Raw genomic sequence first — 18,825 nt, 5'->3', positions numbered from 1 at the left:
TTGCAACCCTTCCCCGGTCATGGCGATGTCTCCATGTCAGTAAATAATTCTTGAGAGGAAATTAAACAATTAATATACAATCAACCTATATATCAGCATATGATTTGAACAAACTTGAATCTGCATTACGTCAGGAAGCTTTCATGTAAATCTCAGCTTTTCTGGCTTAGTGGTTCTTGAGAAGAAGATTTTTAAAGTGTTTCCCTATATATTTATATGTAAAACTTTGATCCCCTATTGTGGTCCCACCCTACCCGGGGGCCATGATTTGAACAAACTTGAATTTACTGTATATCAGGCAGCGTTTTTCCCCCCCTTATATAATTGGTACCGATATCATTAATGGTACCATTCTCAATGCCAAAAACTGTCAATTTTTCCCAATTTTGAGACTAAAAATTCCCAATTAACTTGCCAAAAACTAGACAGCTGACATCGTAATTCACTTAGTCTGAAACGTTGTACGACTTGTTCATTTCCGGTATTAAATCGAAAGTACAGATCATGGCAGTGCGCGTGTTTGTAGAACTACGATGATTCTAAAACGAGCCTACAACAATTCATTATGTTTCACAACAGCAAACATTACCATAACAGAATTTGTAAAGTGATGAATACTTCTTGATTTGTTTTATTTTTCTTTTAGTTGACATCATTTGCCGATACATTGGTAGAAAATTCCCAATTTGTTCGATTTTGATGCTTTTTTCCCCATTGCATGAGTACCGGTACCAGTACCAGTAAGTAGAAAAAAATAATGCTGTGACAGGAAGCTTTCATGTAAATTTCCCATTTTTCAGGCCCAGGAGGAGAAATTTGAAATATTTTCTACACCTATCTGAATGCAAAACTTTGATCCCCTATTGGGGCCCCATCATAGCCCTGGGGGCCGTGATTATAACAAACTTGAATCTGCAGTATGTCAGGAAGCTTTCAATTAAATTTCCACTTCTCCAGCCTAGTGGTTTTTGAGAAGATTTTCAAATGACCCCACCTTACTATTGCATTTCCGTCCATTTTGAAAGGGACATAACCCTTCATTTCGACAACTGTAATTCCCTTCACTCGGGGATACTTTTGACCAAGTTTGGTTGAAATTGGTCCAGTGGTTCTGGAGAAGTGGAAAATGTGAAAAGTTTAGACAGACAGATGGACAACCGGTTATCAAAAAACTCACTTTTTTTGGCACGCCATTTTTGGCTATAATAGTTCTAAAACTTCATTGTCATTTCGGATTTCAAACATTTCGGTTGAGCATCACTGAAGAGACATTATTTGTCGAAATGCGCATCTGATGCATCAAAATTGGTACTGTATAAGTTTTACATTATGACCCCTGGGTCGAGGCCTCTGCTGGTGGACTGTTAGTCCCCGAGGGTCTCTACAGCCTCGTTACTTCGTTACTAGCTTGAAAATACGGATGTATATTTAATTGCTGTTATAAAATTTAGAAATTTATTTCAAAATTAAAGATTATCTCTCTCACGCATAGCTCTTATCCTTCGGCGAATTTGACTCCATTTTTTGGCACACTGTTTTCCCCTATAATAGCTCTAAAACTTCATTGTCATTTCGGATTTCAAACGTTTCGGTTGAGCATCACTGAAGAGACATTATTTGTCGAAATGCGCATCTGGTGCATCAAAATTGGTACCATATAAGTTTTGCATTGTTACACACTTATCATGCTGTTTGTTCACCGCTACATAATGTTATACACTCTGTAAATTGAGAGAAAAGGATACACTTTCTTACGCTTTTTTGCTATCTTCTTTCTAATTGCTGTTGGAAACAATAGTTTCATGCATTCCATTAAGTCCGTCTTAGTATCTTGTGGCATTACCCCTTTCCCATTCTTCCAATATTCAAGTTCAATTTCCCAGAGAAGATCTGACTCTGCAACATACTTTCCATCTCTCAGACAGTATCTTTTTCGTATCACATCGCTCAAGAATTCCCTCCTCTTCTTAATTTCTGCAATAATTAAAAGTACCGAATTACATGTAATCATGCGTTTTCTTTTATCGAGGTCAATCTATATGAATTTTAAAACTTATCAAAGACTTTAAGATTGAGAGATATCTCTAATATGAGGCATGAATAACTAGAAATATGTCCATAGGACATGAATGCCCCACCCACAGTGAGTCACACTTGTGATGCAAATGAATATGAAAAACAAAGAGGCCCATGGGCCATATCGCTCACCTGAGTCACCTTGACTCATATTTGAAGACTTCCCATATATATATTAAAAATATATTTTTGTGTGTTTCATTATTTAGAAAGTGTATTTTTTACCTAATTTGGAACCAAGATTTAGATGGTTCCAAATTTGGTCATTAAAAATATATATTCTCCAAACCACTGCACATGCAAAAGGTTTTGTAAAGAATATGTAAAACAATAGAGGCATCCATATCAGCAGATATGCAGCAAAGTATATAATAGTTTCCAGATACATGTACACATTTATGACATTAAGCCATATTGTTGACAATTTAGTTTGACCGCCATTATATGTAGGGTCAGGCTAATAACAGGAAGTGGTCAACAGTATAGGGTAAAATCCGAAAAATACAAACAGGAGAGACATTCTGGAAACTTCATTATTAATATAATATTTACAAGATTATGGGTACAAATGCTGGTGAATTAATAATTCAGTATGTTCTATATGATATTAGACAATAAGTATTTCTTAGAAAAAGAAAAAGTCAATGATATCTATACAAGGTGTGACTTCCAATACATATTTAATGTTAAACAAGAGGTACTGTGAGCAATGCTCACTAAGGATACCCCCGCTTACCCCAATCTCCCAAAGGGTGTTGGTAATAGGTATAAACTACCTCTTTTCTGAGTGTAAAAAACAAATGGCAGGGTTTGACATTTACTTTTTTTAGCACTAGACCAGTCGGGCTACTTCAAATGATATTGAATAGACCTGACCTTACATCCACTAGCCCTGACCAACTTTCCAGAAAAAAAACCCTGGGGATTTCTTCATATATAAATACCTAATTTAAATGAAGTTTGAAATAAAAAGTATTTAATAGTCTCTAAAAAAAAAAAAAAGAAAGTCTCGTAATTCAATTTGATGATTTTATTTTCAATTAAACGCATTTTCTGTTTCTTTAAATTCTATCCGGCGCAGAAATTCATTAAGTCCATTTGCTAAATAAAATTACCTCAACCGTTTTATTTTTTTTCTCTTTCATAAGCCCTGCTTTGTTTCATCCCAACCTTTTCCTTTCTTTTCTGTTCAACATGAACCAGTCCCTTTAACATTCAAAGTATTTGAATAAATGTCCTAAAACATCAATTCCGACAGCGACTAATACATTAGAACTGAAAATAAAGATTATGTCATCAATCGGTTCAAAATTGCTCGCAAACTCTTAACAGGTATTGGGGGGGGGGGGGGGGGAGTTAAGAATAAAATATCTGATGGTTTAAAGTAAAGTTTCTTATTCATCTTTTCAACACGACCAGTCGGACTAGTTTATCGACATTTTACCCGACCGGACCTATCATTTAGTAGACTCGGTCGGTCGGACGTGCCTTAGTGTCAAACCCTGAATGGCATGACAAACCAAACCATATTGCTACTTCGATGTCCAGTGCGCATAACCATTGACCTTTTGACCCCAAAATCGATAGGGAACATCTTCATCCCATGGGTAGTCCATATGTTTGATATGGTGACTGTAGGTGGAAAGGATAACGCTTTAGAGCCCGGAAACCATATTGCTACTTCAATGTCCAGTGCGCTTGACCTTTGACCTTTTGACCCCAAAATCAATAGGGAACATCTTCATCCCATGGGTAGTCCATATGTATGATATGGTGACTGTAGGTGGAAAGGATAACGCTTTAGAGCCCGGAAACCATATTGCTACTTCAATGTCCAGTGTGCTTGACCTTTGACCTTTTGACCCCAAAATCGAGAAGGAACATCTTCATCCCATGGGTAGTCCTTATATATGATATGGTGACGGTAGGTGGAAAGGATAATGCTTTAGAGCCCGGAAACCATTGCGTCTACAGACGGATGGACAGACAGACGGACAACCCGATTCCAGAAAACCCCGCATGTTGTTGCGGGGGGTATAATAATGATTTATTTTATGATTTTAAATCAGATCTGAAATAAATCTCTAACCAAAAAATTGTTATTTGATTATTTTATGCATCTTTACCATTTTAATTTACTATGAGTGATTTTTCCCAATTTGAGGAAAATGTCGCTAATTTTTCCCAATTCAAAAGGAATTTTGAAAAACCAAAAAAATAACTGGTTCTTATCAGGTATGAAATAGTCTTCATCAGAACTTTAGAATTTTAAATTCAATTCATAAACATTTAGCATATATCCCAAAAGCCTATGGCTTTGGGCAACAAAGATCTGTTCTCAGATCGAACATTAACAGCTGTTGTCCTCGGATAACTAATGTTCTGTCTACTCCAGCAGTATGCAGACTAAAACTATATTAAGGGAGCGAGATTCAGATGGTTACCTTACTGACATAGTTATAGATCATAGGTAGAATTAATATTTAATTTGTTAACCACATTCTATATACATAAGGCCAAAAAAATATTTTTTAGTTCCAATTTCACCAATTATCTGACATAGTTATGAATCATAGCTAGACTTTAAGTTAACATTTTTTTTATTAACCACATATAAATAAGGCTAAAAAAATATATGTTGGTTTCCACTTTCACCTCAAAATTTTAAAGGATTGGTAGGTAGGTATATATTTTTTTATTTTCTAAGTTGAATTATTTTTTAATGAGTTAGAATTCTACTATGCATAAAATACAGTGATTATCTAGTAATCAAATAAAAGTTATATCATGAATCAAAACATTTCCTCCTCTGTTAGCCTAGCTAGGTTTTTAAAAGTTAAATACCTGAATTATTGTTCAGGAAGTTCTTCAATAAAAAATATGGTAGAGTTGAGAGTTCATGCATGAATTTTATCAAAATATGTTCAAATTTCTACAGCTGCATCGGTAGTGAAAAATGAGTCCCTCATATTCAATATGTTATATGATACAATCAAACGCATTGAAGTGGTAACATTTTTCTATCGTATGAAATGCTTGGAGCGCTGGTAATGACATGCCCACTTTTCCGATTCAAATCACAGGTAGCACATGGGTTTTACTGATAAGGAAGGTGTTCGAAAAGAGTAGAAATAAACACAATGAAAATAAGCCTAGTTTTTACGTAAATGTATTTATATGTATAGACATTTCCATGCAAAAATATATATAACACTGCGCATACATAATTGTCAAGTAACGTTGAGATATCCAGTGTAATCAGTGTTCGAAATTAATGATAGACCAAGTCTATGTCAAATGGCACTGGTCTATACCAACTGTAATCGAGATAGACCAAATTGTCTATGTCAATTTTCTAGATTTAAAGCAATAGAGTTATCCCAAAGGTCCTTGCATGGTCAGTCAACATCTGATAAACGGTATGAGGAAAGGAGGATATTGTGGAAATGGAAAGAAAATATGCTTTCTAAGAATATTAGAAGTGAATGAAAATGTTTTAAATTTGTGTTATTTTTTTAACAATGTTGCGGTCTATGCCAATACGTCAGTTTCGAGATAAGAGGTCTCCTGTGTAGGAGGTACATTTAGTAGAACTTTGAGGGCCTAAGTGGGACAGAGTGAACCTTCTGTCAGCTAGTGAGGAAGACGATAAAATGTATTTAAAGCGCCTTCTCTTTAAATATTTAAATGTTGGAAATACAAAATACTATTGAAAGAAATGTTTTACAAAAGCAGAAACATAAAAACAATGTCATATTTGAAAGTAATATCCTGGATATGATACCTACGACCAACAAATTTACATGATATAATAAGAATTCCATGTATTTAATTACTCCCTGAATACTTATCACTTACTTAGTTTGTGTATCAGTTGAATTCGGGGGATCAAACAGCCTGTGAGAGACTTACCTAGTACATTCACTTAAGCAGTGATGAATATTTGTCACACTCCCGCATGTAAACAAGTTGCTCCACACCTTACTATGTATGAGAGTTCTTCAAAGGGAAATAACTCGAACGTATCTCAAAACCGGCGTATTCGATGAGGTCTATGTCATCTTGTTTTGGCACAGACCCATGGTCTATACCAAGTTTTAAACCATTTCGAACACTGGGTGTTACGGTAAAACCCTCTGATATCGCTTTCTGAATTTCTTTCAATGCACGCGTTATTGCAAGTTTTGCACACAGCAACACGAGCCGAAGAAGAACAAAATGATCTGCCCATTAAAAAAAGAAAACTGTAATACCATATTTGAGATTTTGCGTATATCTGACATTTGAGGTGTTTCTGAAAGAATATCGAATTTCATATAAAATATTTAGAAATAGGAGTCAGCGATGAGTTAGTATCCGCCTATTGCATTTGCCTGTAAACAAGCGTTTGACAAAAAACAAGTATTACAAAAATTCAAATTCAAATTTTCAATATACAAATTGTTAGATGGTGATGAGCAAAACTAAGTATTTTTATTCATTTAACTATCTGTTATAATAAAAACAGAAGAAATTTGCCAAGTTGATTTTCAATCCACTTAACATATAAACATATTCTCCTTTGCATAGTCCCTTTCATATTCTTAATAAAAATACGTTTGTAAAAGTATTCATTTATGTACGAAATGAGGATGAAACTAAGTGGATTTTAAATCAATTCCGAAACAGCACATTAATATTGGAATTCCAATCCAATGCTTTCCAATCGTCCGCGATGAGTTAGTACCCAGTTTCACCGTCTTCAATTTGAGTATGTTACAAGAAATCATTAATACATCATCGGGTAGATAAAGCAGGGCAAGATAGACACTGTAACACGACACATTCTTTGAAGTGTGAATGCCACTAGTCATTCATAATGTTCAATACGAGCATTCATCGGGCGGTACTCGCGGGATGGAGAGGAGCTCTGAAAGAACTTTTTAATTTGCTTGCTAGGGAGTTTTTTAACTTGCAAAGAACTGTTTCATATTTAACATCCCTTACTTACTGTTTAGACCAAAATAAGTAGGGGGTGGGTGAAACGATACGCTTACGTACACATTAAAGGGGACTTGAGACCCCCCCCCCCCTGTATTACTGGAATTAGGCCAGTGATGTGTACATATTTCCTCATTGACTTGAATGTTCATAAAATTTCACATGGTCTTAATGATATAAGGGATGTAACCGAATTATTGTTTACCTATAGTTCTGTGAAAATGGGCGTGTCATTGCAGCAATGCTTAACATCAAATGTCCAATAGAAAGCTCGTAACATTCCGTATCAAAGAAAAATTTTACCACTTCAATGCGTTTGATTGTATATACTTGTGACTTAAATAAACACAGTGATCCAAATTCACAATGGATCTTTGTGTGCTATCAAAATAAAGTTTGAGGGAAAATATATATTAATTTTATTACACCCTAATTTTGACTTACATGTAGCTGTAAACAGAAACACAACAATTTATATTTTTGGCCTATAATGGTACTCACCTGCCCTTAGTACTTCCTCAATATCTGTAGACTGCAGTTTTTCCTTAACATCAGGCCGAAGTTGTCCCACTTCTTTTAGGAAAGGTTCGAAAGCGTTTTCTTTGGAATACAAAATACTTATCAAACATTTGACTTTGTCTCTGTCTGTTTTCTCAGCATTCACACGCTGCATGTCATCATGATCGATAATGCATTCTGTGAACAGGTTATCCACGACATCATCAGTGCACAGTTCGTCCACCAGATAAGAATAATTTATCTGTATCTTGAGCTTTTCCTCAGAGTTCATTGTTTGTATATGCTGAAGAAAAAATAATTGCAGTAACTGTAAATGGGATTAAGGCCACACCAATTTGTAAAATAGTTCTTCGGATTTTCAAACAAAACTAGAACTGTCCTAATGGGACTAATACCCCCCGCGGGGCATATAAGATGATGGGATATATTTAATGCAAGCACATTGGATATTTTCACATTATCTACAGGGCAATCAATGTGAATGCAGAAGTGTATATTCTACAGTACAGCAGTACATGAAATATTAAAAATATGCTTAATATAAACAATGAATACTATTTGGCACATTTTAGGCTGTATGATTGCAAATCCCTGGTCAACTCTTCTAGTCTTTAGTTTATATTCACTTTGTTAAAGATCATTATGTTATGCCAACTTTACTTTGTCATTGATTTTGTCAGTAAATAAATGACATTAGTATATATAGAAGATGTGCATAAAGTTTGAATGAAATATGTCCAGCGGTATTAGAAATAAACTTCGGACAAATTGCGTCTACGGACAAACGGACGGACGGATGAGAAGAAATGTAGTTGAACTTCATTGTTGAACTTCTTTCCACTTCTTCAATTCCTGATTGACTTATGGGCGTAAAACGGTATTAGAAATAAACTCTGGACAACTTGTGTCTATTACTACAAGAACAACCAAACCAGAAAATGTCCGTAACTTCCATAACTGTTAAAATATTTCAATGAAAATAGAAGATGCACAACTACATTATATATATATAAGATGAGAATAAAGTTTCAATTTAATCAAATCTGTTCAACGGTATTAGAATTAAACTCTGGACAAAGTGCGCAACCCCCCAAATGAAAAGAAAATGTGCATAACTTCTATAACTGTTAAAATATTTCAATGAAAATAGGAGATGCACAACTACATAATATAAAGATGTGTATAAAGTTTGAATGAAATATGTTCAGCGGTATTAGAAATAAACTTCGGACAAATTGCGTCTACGGACAAACGGACGGACAGATGGACAAAGTGATTCCAGTATACCCCCCCCCCCAAACTATGTTTGCGGGGGGTATAAAAAGTGAGGCGAGAGGGCGAAATTATTTTACAAATATTATTTTTTATTTTGGAGATAAAAATCATGAGGCGAGCGAATACAAGAAATATTAATAATTTTAATTGAATTAAGTGTGATTTTAAAAAGCGAGCGCTTAAAAATAAAGATCTAAAGTAATCAGATATCATTTGTTTACCACGTGAACTTAACATATTTCAATTTTGTTGATATAGTTTACAATAAATATGAAGTATTTCAGGTTTCAAAGACTTCATTTTCTTCATGCCTAATACATGTACTTTGCAAAAGTAATTCATAAGATCTTTTTAAAGAATTTTATATAGTGATGAAACGATTGTCGGTCGTTCAGAGACCTACGATGCTACTAATCGATTACAAAATAAAAGTCGCTGACATCGTTGACCAAACAAAATCCGGAAATCACTTCAACTTTGTTCAAATTTTATTTTCTGTATGTCAAACCCGATCAAAAATAAGCAAACAAAATGGCGGGAGAAAGGAAGGACGGTAACAACAATGACATTCAACAGTCAAATAAAGGAGCCTATCTCTGATGTCTTTGATACATTGAGATTATAGATAAATTCCATCACTTGATATATTGGAATCCTGATTTATTTACCTGTGAACAAATGAAACAAAAAAGAATTCAAATGTTGTTTCCATACATTTAATGATTCTGGTACATCTAATTTGAGGGGAAAACACTTAAATGCCAATTCCGATTATAATCGATTACTTGTGTCCGATTATTGTCGATAATCGATTATGGTTTTTGGTCCGATTGCCCATCACTAATTTTATATTAGTTTCACAGTGATCCAAGTTGCGAGTAAAACCGTCGCATTTGCGACCAGAAAATTGTTTTTGCGACTAAATATTAAAATTAAGTCGCATTTTTGCGAGTGCACAAAATTCGGACTTCCAGTGAAATTTTATCGTCGGGATCGGAGGTTTGAATAAATATTTTTCAGTCTCTGTCAAAACAACATTTTAAAGCAATCAAGAATGGCGGAAAAACAAGGTTTAGAGGATGCATGTACGGGGGTTGCTTTTTTTTATTGAAAGATATCAAATTAAAAACACAACTTGCAAGTTTTATTTACAAATTATTTTACCATGGTGAGTAGAAAAATTGTAATTGGCGACTAGAAATTTTAAAATAGCGACCAGAAATATTTCTAGGTTGCCATTTCGCGACCTGATACCAAATGTGACTTGGAGCACTGTTTCATTTCAACAAACTTTCGATTCAGATCTTTGCATATTGCTATAGGGACACGTCCAATTTTGAAATCTCCAATGTATCGATTTTCGTGTTTTCTTGAATTTTAATAGAACGCACATAATTAATAATCACCAGAAACCTTTTGTGAATTTGTCGATAACTGTCAATCTGATTTACAATAGTCATCAGTACCACTTGCTTGAGATCGCAATTAAAAACTGAGACCCATGTCACAGCAAGTGTGGAACGATAAAGATCGGCCTCCCTGCTCAATGACCATAAGCCCTGAGCATAGGCCTAAATTTTGCAGCCCTTCACTGCCAATGGTAACGTCTTCATATGAGTGAAATATTCTCAAGAGATACTTTAAACAATATATAATCAATCAGTCGTACCCTGTCGATGTTTTAAAAAGAGTGGCATCGAATAGCACTTCAAAATTTTCTTCGGCTTCCAATCCGATTGCAGTATAAGGAACAACTTATAATCCAGTGTTATGAAGTAGCGTGTATATTAAGATAGATATCATGAATAACTTGAAACACCGTATTACACTGTTAGAAAAATTTTCGAGAGCCCGCGATTCTGTCATTTCTCAGACACATGCTGCACAGGGTTGGGCGGTTAAAACCGGTGGTTTTAACCGTCTCGGTCAATACTCCCCAAGTGGTCAATTGTGATTTAAACTGTCCATTTTCCTATTTTTGTACATTTCTTGCAAAGATAAAGTCTTTCCATTTTATGGATTAATTTTTTATTAATATTTTTCATTAAATAATCAAATGTAATTTCATAACTTTAATATATTTGGTTTGCTGAAACTGACCGAAATATCTTCCATACCTACCAGAGGGTCACAGTTCTATATAGAGTTGACAGGTGTTAATAAGCATAGGCTGGGACCAAAGATGACCAGTGTGCCTGTTATTGTTATGAAAACATCACCAACCCACCCCCTCAAATGTTTATTCAACAGTTAAAATGAAGATTGATGAAACAATACTCAGGGTTCGAAATTACCTCATGTCCGTAAGTCCGAGACTAGTAAAAAAACATGTCGGACTAGTAAACTCTCTATAGCACTAGTCTGTACGGACTAGTGAAAATCCGGAAATCAATCTTGAATTGGTTAAGATTTTAGCAAGATTTGTCTGAGTCTCTTAGATTACCTGCATGGTAAGTGTTTGCGTGACTATGACATCCTGATCTTCCAAACACATGGAGTGCATTCAAGACCGCCGTTCTTCGAACGAGCACAAATTCCTACCGATTCTAAACTCCGCATCACGAAAACGGGTTTGAGGTGCAAGAACTGCAAGTAGTGTGATCTAAGAACAAGCACGTTAAACTTTGTGCACACATGTTCTCGTCATTCATGACTCTAAGACAGGAGTTCGTAACACTATGGCTCATGGCTTGCATGGTCAATCGAGTGAATTTTAGTGACTTTATTGATAAAATTTCGAACTCCTATGACTCTTAAGAACTGAGCACGAAAACAACGGGAACGTCGATCTCGCACGTACTTATGGACGTTTATAAAAGGATTAACTCGGAGGTTACTGTATACTTCTGAAGACCTTGAATGCAAAATAAAGTATGGTGGTCTTTTTCTTCTGTAGGTGTCAGAAACTGAATTGCTTGCAACTGTGATGTGTTTGATTTCATTAATTACTATTGAATAAAATTAAGATCATTAAATATGATATACTTGTTTGCCCAACTATCTATTTTGTATTGCTTATAGGAGTTATGAGATTGATCACTGTTCGTTATCTTCACCTTTCATGCTGGACGGACTAGTGAAATGCTTTGCGGACTAGTGAACATCAATAGTGACTAGTCCGTACGGACTAGTGCTTGAAAAAGTTAATTTCAAACCCTGATACTTATAGGTGGTTCTTGTTAAACTAAGGAACTTTCACATCTTTCCCATTTCAACAGAGTCATTTATACATTATTTATTTAATATTATGACTTAAAAGTATATTATAAACTGAATACTTTAACTGATAGTGCATGTTATGAATTGCAGTATTTACCATAATGGTCATTTAAACATTTAAAGGGACTGATTCACGATTTTACCTAAAATTTTGTTTTTCACTTTTAATGATCAAAATCTACTGTCTAATGTGTTTGAAAGATTTCAAATGAAAATTAAGGTTATACATCATCACAGAAGCTCATTTTAGAGAGTTTATTATTTGTTTTATAAACAAAGATGCGATATGATATTGTTTATGAAATTTTAAAATGTGTCTTCTAAAAGTTAAAATTTGTGATTACGCAAAATTAAGATGAATTATATTACAAAATCAATATTTCACCTGTTTGTTTGTTTACATAAAAAGACTTGAGTCTTTGTAAATACATTACACAGATTTAAGGGTAAAATATTGCTTTCATCCTTGCATTCAGAAGGTCAAAATTTTGGCTGTCAACATAAAATGAGTTATATTTTTAATGTTTAACATCAAAAATGAAAAATATTTTGATCAAAAATCGTGAACCAGTCCCTTTAAAATAAATAACACAGACTATAATGACCAAGTAATCTTCAATCGACCAGTATTAGCCAACATTGACCAGTATTGACCGGTTTTAAATAGTATTGACCACCGGCCAAGTCAATACTCATATTGACCACTTTTTTGCCAACCCTGCAGTGACATGCATCAAGGTAGTTTGAGCGCTTGTTGTAAAAAGTCGAAAATATTTTACGCAGGTATTTTTGGACACGCGGGTGGATGTTATTTTTTGATAATACCAAAATTTGGATTTATTACAAATAGAAGCGGCGAATCCGATGAACTAGATTACAAATTGGCATGGCCTAAGCCCTTTTAAAAACAAGAGATGTTTGTAAAACACATATGCTCCCCATGGTGCAAAATTGAAAAGGGTTATACACACACACATCATTTAATTGAGAGTAATATCATCAATTCAAAATATTGAGCAGACAATATCTTCCTATGTCAAGAGTGGATTGACCATGTGACCTAAAAATCAATAGGGGTCATATTCTCTTGAAGATGTACCAGTGTATCAAGTTTGATGTCTGTCAAGCAAAGGGTTCTTGAGATATTTAACGGACAGTATTTTCCTATGTCCAGTTTGACCCTTGACCTTTGACCATGTGACCTCAAAATCAATGGGGGTCATCTTCTTCTGAAGATGTACTGGCATACCAAGTTTCATGTCTGTCAAGCAAAGGGTCAAGCAAAGGGTTCTCTAGACATTGAATGGTCAGTATATTCCTATGCCCAGTTTGACCCTTGACCTTTGACCATATGACCTTAAAATCAATTGGGGTCATCTACTCCTTAGGATGTACCAGTGTGCCAAGTTTGATGTCTTTCAAGCAAAGGGTTCTCAAGATATTGAGTGGACATTATATTCCTATGTCCAGAGTAGATTGACCCTTGACCTTTGACCTGAAAAACAATAGGGATTCTCTTCTACTCATAACTAACCCACATATGAAATATCATTATCATCAAGTGAATGGTTCTCAAGATAGTGAGCTGACAACACATGGTCTACAGACCGACCGACAGGTGCAAAACAATATGCCCCCTCTTTTTCAAAGGGGGGCATAAGAATACCCTCACTGGTTTTTATAAGTTCTATTATAATAACCAGTAAGGGTATTTTTTTAAAGGGCTTATTTTGAATTATTTGGGATTTTATGGGTATGCAAGATGTTGTTGACATGTACTAGAAATATTTTCAAGAAAAAAATAATTAAATCAATTCATGTAGCTTATTCGGAAGGTGTGTGTGTGTCCTGAACCCAAGCACCTGCGGATGATCTTAGACTCTCATCAAAACCTGAACAGACGGTGTGACGTCAAAATTATTGATTTTTGTGGTCTTCAATACAAAAGAGTTACACATCATGGCAGCCTCTATAGATGCGGGAATTTCAATTTTTGACGTTTTCAAATTAGTCCTGAAGCTTATCAAAGCCATATATCAACAGAATTGTGTGACAAATCATTATCATAATATGTTTTACGGCGTGACCGTGTTTGAGGGCGAAGCAAACAAATTATGGCATTAGTATCTATATCCAAAACAGAACGAAAACAACCCGAAGTTAGCACGAGGACGGAGCTGTATCAAAGCATCCTAATTTTGAATATATTGAACGCGGGAAATATAACGCAATTGATGTAAATAGTACATTGTGACGTCATATTCAGCGTCGTTATTTAGCAAATTTACAAACATTGCGTTTGAACCACAACAACAAACATGGCGTTAATGGTGGAGTGATTATATATGATTAAGAAAATAAGATTTACATGCTTTTACGAATTTTATGTAACATCTCAGAACGACGTGAACTAGGGTAGACGAGATTCAAAATGGAGAAATACATGTCCATGCGATAGTATTCGAATCAACGCCATTAGTACCAAAATTTTCAAGTTCCATAGGTATGGTTTAATTTTTCATTGTTTTCTTATATTTTCCTTTTAAACATGTATATATGTGTTACCTATAGGGAAAGCTGCGCTCTCACGGCCCTCGGGCCGTGAGAGGGCTTCGCCCTCTATTATTAATCCTATCATTTATCATGTAAAAATCTTCTGGGTTGCCTTTCCCTTTAAATTTGAAAATTTTAGGGGGGGGGGGGGGCTTAAATCCCCCACTGAAATGAGAGTTGTTATAACGTAGGTTAACATAGTTAAACAACAACTTAACAGGAATGCTATCAATGTGTATTTCTAAATTCATGGATTAATGTTATTGCATAATTATCAGACGTAGATATGTCACTCTTGATTTTAAAACGAATCTCGTTTTAAAATGCATTCCGATTTACTCCCAGGAATTCATTTTTTTTTTAAAAATAAAATGAAATATTACAGATACAAACAATTAATATAAGGCCACAATTAAAAGAATGTTTGTTTCCCCTCCCCCGGGTCTAGTTTTTGAAACTGACCAGGCAGGCAGGTGATATTTTTTTTTTTTTTTAAATTCATATAATTTTATATGTATTGTCGGAAAAAAAGCAGATCTGTCAAACAGGGCACTGATTGTCTTCAATGCTTAACATCTGGAGAAGAGAACATTTATACTACTATGTTGAGGATTGGTTGAGCTTCAATGTTTTATGTATTAAAATCCTGGAATGGCTTGCTGGCGTTGAATCTGTATGCTAATATGAATGCTCTGGATGTGTAATTTCTGTTTTCTTTACTCCGACATTTCTTTAAAAAACATTATTTAAAGAAATAAATGAAAATAAACAAAAAACATTTATTCTTGACTAGAAACAAGTAGAAACAAAAATCATAAACAACATGTTAAAAAGAATGACTTAGAGAGGATGAATATCAGACTAGAATTAACTGATTGTCAGACTAGAATTAACTATTTCTTAATTGGATTTCTCTTTGGGACTTCCAATTTTTTGGAACGACACAAGTCACAAACTGGCAGCACAACTTTAAAGTTTTTGCACAAGTCCTTGTCCTTTTGGATCTCTGTTGCAACACAATATGCACATATGTCTTTGCGGCCAACATCCGAGCTGTAGTATGCAAATCCAATGTGACTGGTACATGCAAGCTGGAGTCTTGTGAAAACTTTTCCATGTAGAACATCCCCTGAAAGTGACAAAAAAAACACTTGTCAGAGAAAAAAATTGATTTTAATGTTTTTGTGCTCTTTATTTTCTTTTTCAGATTACCCAAGGTTAAATTCAAAGATTCATCCCTACTTCCATTACTTCAATGATACAAATATTATAAAGATGTTATCATTCAATGACTGTAAATATAAAGGCTGCCAAAAACATAATTTCCACAGATTGTGCATTTAATACTGAATGTCCTTTTGGAGAGTGAAAAAGGGGAATATGCATGGTAGATGCAAACATGTTTTATCCTGCACATGTATATAAGGCCTACAAAAAGCATTTAAATTTTTGAACAATGCAAGGATACAAATTGAATGTGGACAAACACACAAATCCAATTTCTGTTCTTCTGACATTTTGTCATTTGATTAAAAAGATTTGAACAGTGAATATTCATCTTAGTTCATGTATCCATTGTTTATGATATTGATCATCATGATGATAAACAAATGAACATACTTGTGCTTTGGTTCTGTCAGAAATGCCAGTCTTATTTAGTGTCATTTAATCACAATATTGTCAATAAATATACAAACCTTCTGGTGCTAAAATTGCCCCGCAAGTGTAGTCATATTTATCTGTTGTGTGCTTCAAGGCTCTTAAATCTCGAGGGTTCAACTTCAGCTTAGAATAAATGCATCTAGGTTTGTCACATTCAGTGCATTTTATTGTAGATCTCACATTCTGGGCAACAAGCATTCTGTTTTCACAACCCTGAAAAAGATTAGATATCAAATGCTAATTAAAATATATTCATTGAATGTAGAACAAGACAACCTAGATTGTAATGTTAAACAAAACCTTAAATCCAGGGAGAGGTGTAAATGTTAGAATATTGGAGGACAAATTAAGCAAAAATATTGAAATATTAATGCAAGTCATGAAAGATATTAGGATCTAATTTAGCACAACTGTCAGACATATTTGTTACCACTGTGTGAAAATTATAATATTGTCTTTCATTTCATATAGCCTAGCAGTTTTGGTCTGTTTTCATGAGATACATGCATCAGTGCCAGTACCAAGTCTGACTGCCCATTTTCCTATTGTTGTTTATGTTTGTCCAATGTTGAAAAAAATTTGGGCAGCACTTCCCCTAGGAATTTACCGTTTTTACACCCCCTACCATAAATTTCCCCAGACCAAAAGTTTGGGAACATTGAAGAAAGAAATGAAACGGTGTGGGACAGACTCATTTATAACTTTAAGACATGAGCCATACACCATCTCAAACCTACTTGATAGAAATATAATAATGCATATAAATTACCTGTAAATCTGGGAGAGGCTTCATCAATCTTTTGAGGGAGCTTTGTCAGTGTGCTGGACTTTCTCATCAAAACATCGAAAGCTGTAGGACATGTAGGAGGATTTTGACCTTTTGGTACATTGTTATTTGGTTCTAAGTCTCTTATCACGTCAAATTGTACATATTTCAATTTTTTATCAAAGTTGTGAACCACTTGTATCTGTTCTTCAAAATCTGGCTCAAAAGTTACACCGTTGGCAAGTTTGTCCGACACGGTGACAGTTACTTCGTCCAACTTGTCTATGTTATGGTCGCCGTCCGCTGTCAAATCATTCAAAACCTCATTCCATGTACAGTGTTTGGAGAAACTGTAGAGTCTGTTGACTATTATGGGCACAACTTTAGATGTGTGTTTGTATTTTATCTTTACAGTAGACGATAACGCTATTCTGTCACCCATTTTTTCAAGTATCGATAAATCCCGGTAACTTCCGAAAAAAGCAGAAGTAACGTCTAGAACCGACACGGAGCGGACACGATATTTTTTTACGGAAATAAAAAAAAAAACATCGCAATTTTTTGGCAAAAAAACTTTTGACCCGGGCCCTTTTTTTTGACCCGGTCGGGGCGAGGGGAAACAAACATATTTTTATTTTTGGCCTAAAAGACACTTTGAATTATCATCACCTGATAGAAATGATGACGCACAATTGTATAAACACATTTTCCATCTCCTAGGATTTTAATAACTCTATAGTCATTCTCTCTCTCTCTCTTTCTCTTTTTTTAGCGAACCAAAGGGGGGAGGGTGCAACCCGTAAGCTATCCTCTAGATCCGCCACTGATCAGAAGCTAGGCTTTGTAATAATAGAAACAGGGTCATAGGCTGTAGCTGATCACTACATGTAAAATATTGAAACAGACCAGATAGATCTACATGTACATATACATTCGCAAAGCTCAGTGGTTGTTTGTTTGAAGACTTTTATTGATAAAACATTAAAACTATAGATCTATATCAATATGTGAATAGAATAGCCATACAACTAGTTTCCTGTAGACTATCTACTTTCATTTGGGAGAAAATCCAACGGGCTAGACCGGGATTCGAACCCTCTACTCAGATGCTTTACCCGGATAACCGCTACATTACATTTCATGAATGGTGAGTATTCGTTAACATGTCTATAACAGTCAAAACTTAGCCTAATGTTATTGGCTATGGTTTATATGCCAACTTTTTTCGGCCGACTTTGTCTAGTTTTTTGTTTTTGTTTACAGTCTTTGCTGCTTCGATATTCAGTCTGCGAAATCTACTTATTGTACATCAACTAGCCTAGACATTTAACTTGCATTTCATAAATAATTAGGCCTACCGTTAAGAGGGAGCCATTTCCTTCGTGCTTTCGGTTTTGATTCTACGAACATGACCGACTTCTCTGTCTTCAGCAGTGACGTGACTTCCCGTGTGTTTTTAAAAAAAGAATATAAGAGCTGTGAGCCTAATCGATGGCTATTTTTAGTGCAGAATTTATGCAATTTAATTTTGTATGCTCATTTGAAAGAGGTTATAATTCAAACGCAACCAAGGTTAGACCATCGCTCATTCTATCTTTCGGTGCGCATTACGAAAATAACAAAATGACGGGTGTTGCTAAAACGCGGAACGGAAGACGGAACGGAATGGAATTAAGAATTAGAATGATTAAATTAATGTAGATAAGATAACGCCAACAAATCGGGGGGGTGGGGGGGATGTTTCATTTTGATTAAAATCAAGAATTTGGGTATTA

General features: G+C 34.9%; 2 protein-coding genes across 6 annotated transcripts in view; both read right to left on the bottom strand.

Moving 5' to 3' along the window:
* Positions 1-18,434, bottom strand: part of LOC125662214 (sterile alpha motif domain-containing protein 9-like) — a 54,980-nt gene extending 36,546 nt beyond the window's left edge. For 2 of the 4 annotated variants that reach the window (XM_056148036.1, XM_056148034.1), the window contains exons 1-2: positions 7,558-7,853; positions 1,746-1,974 (exon numbers count right to left, since the gene is read on the bottom strand). In XM_056148036.1, coding sequence (XP_056004011.1) covers positions 1,746-1,974; positions 7,558-7,846 — 518 coding nt within the window. In that variant the 5' untranslated portion in view covers positions 7,847-7,853. Of the gene's footprint in view, positions 1-1,745; positions 1,975-3,191; positions 5,233-7,557; positions 7,859-18,408 lie in introns of those variants that run through there. The other 2 variants (XM_056148035.1, XM_056148037.1) reach the window with 2 other exon arrangements.
* Positions 15,382-18,448, bottom strand: LOC125673895 (uncharacterized). Of its 2 annotated transcripts, XM_056148049.1 has the most exons (3): positions 17,054-18,448; positions 16,320-16,497; positions 15,382-15,751 (listed from the first exon to the last, which is right to left on the bottom strand). In XM_056148049.1, exons 1-3 carry the CDS (start codon positions 17,075-17,077, stop codon positions 15,516-15,518), a joined length of 438 nt encoding a protein of 145 aa, XP_056004024.1. In that variant the 5' UTR covers positions 17,078-18,448; the 3' UTR covers positions 15,382-15,515. The 2 variants fall into 2 exon arrangements, with proteins under 2 accessions (XP_056004024.1, XP_056004023.1); XM_056148048.1 differs by lacking the exon at positions 15,382-15,751 and having other exon boundaries at positions 16,122-16,497; positions 17,054-18,438.
* Between the last annotated feature and the right edge of the window lie 377 nt (positions 18,449-18,825).

The sequence above is a fragment of the Ostrea edulis genome, chromosome 8, assembly GCF_947568905.1.
Source record: "Ostrea edulis chromosome 8, xbOstEdul1.1, whole genome shotgun sequence".
Classification (NCBI taxonomy): Eukaryota; Metazoa; Mollusca; class Bivalvia; order Ostreida; family Ostreidae; genus Ostrea; species Ostrea edulis.
Note: the sequence above shows the minus strand (reverse complement) of the source record. Positions and strands in the feature narration are given on the sequence as shown.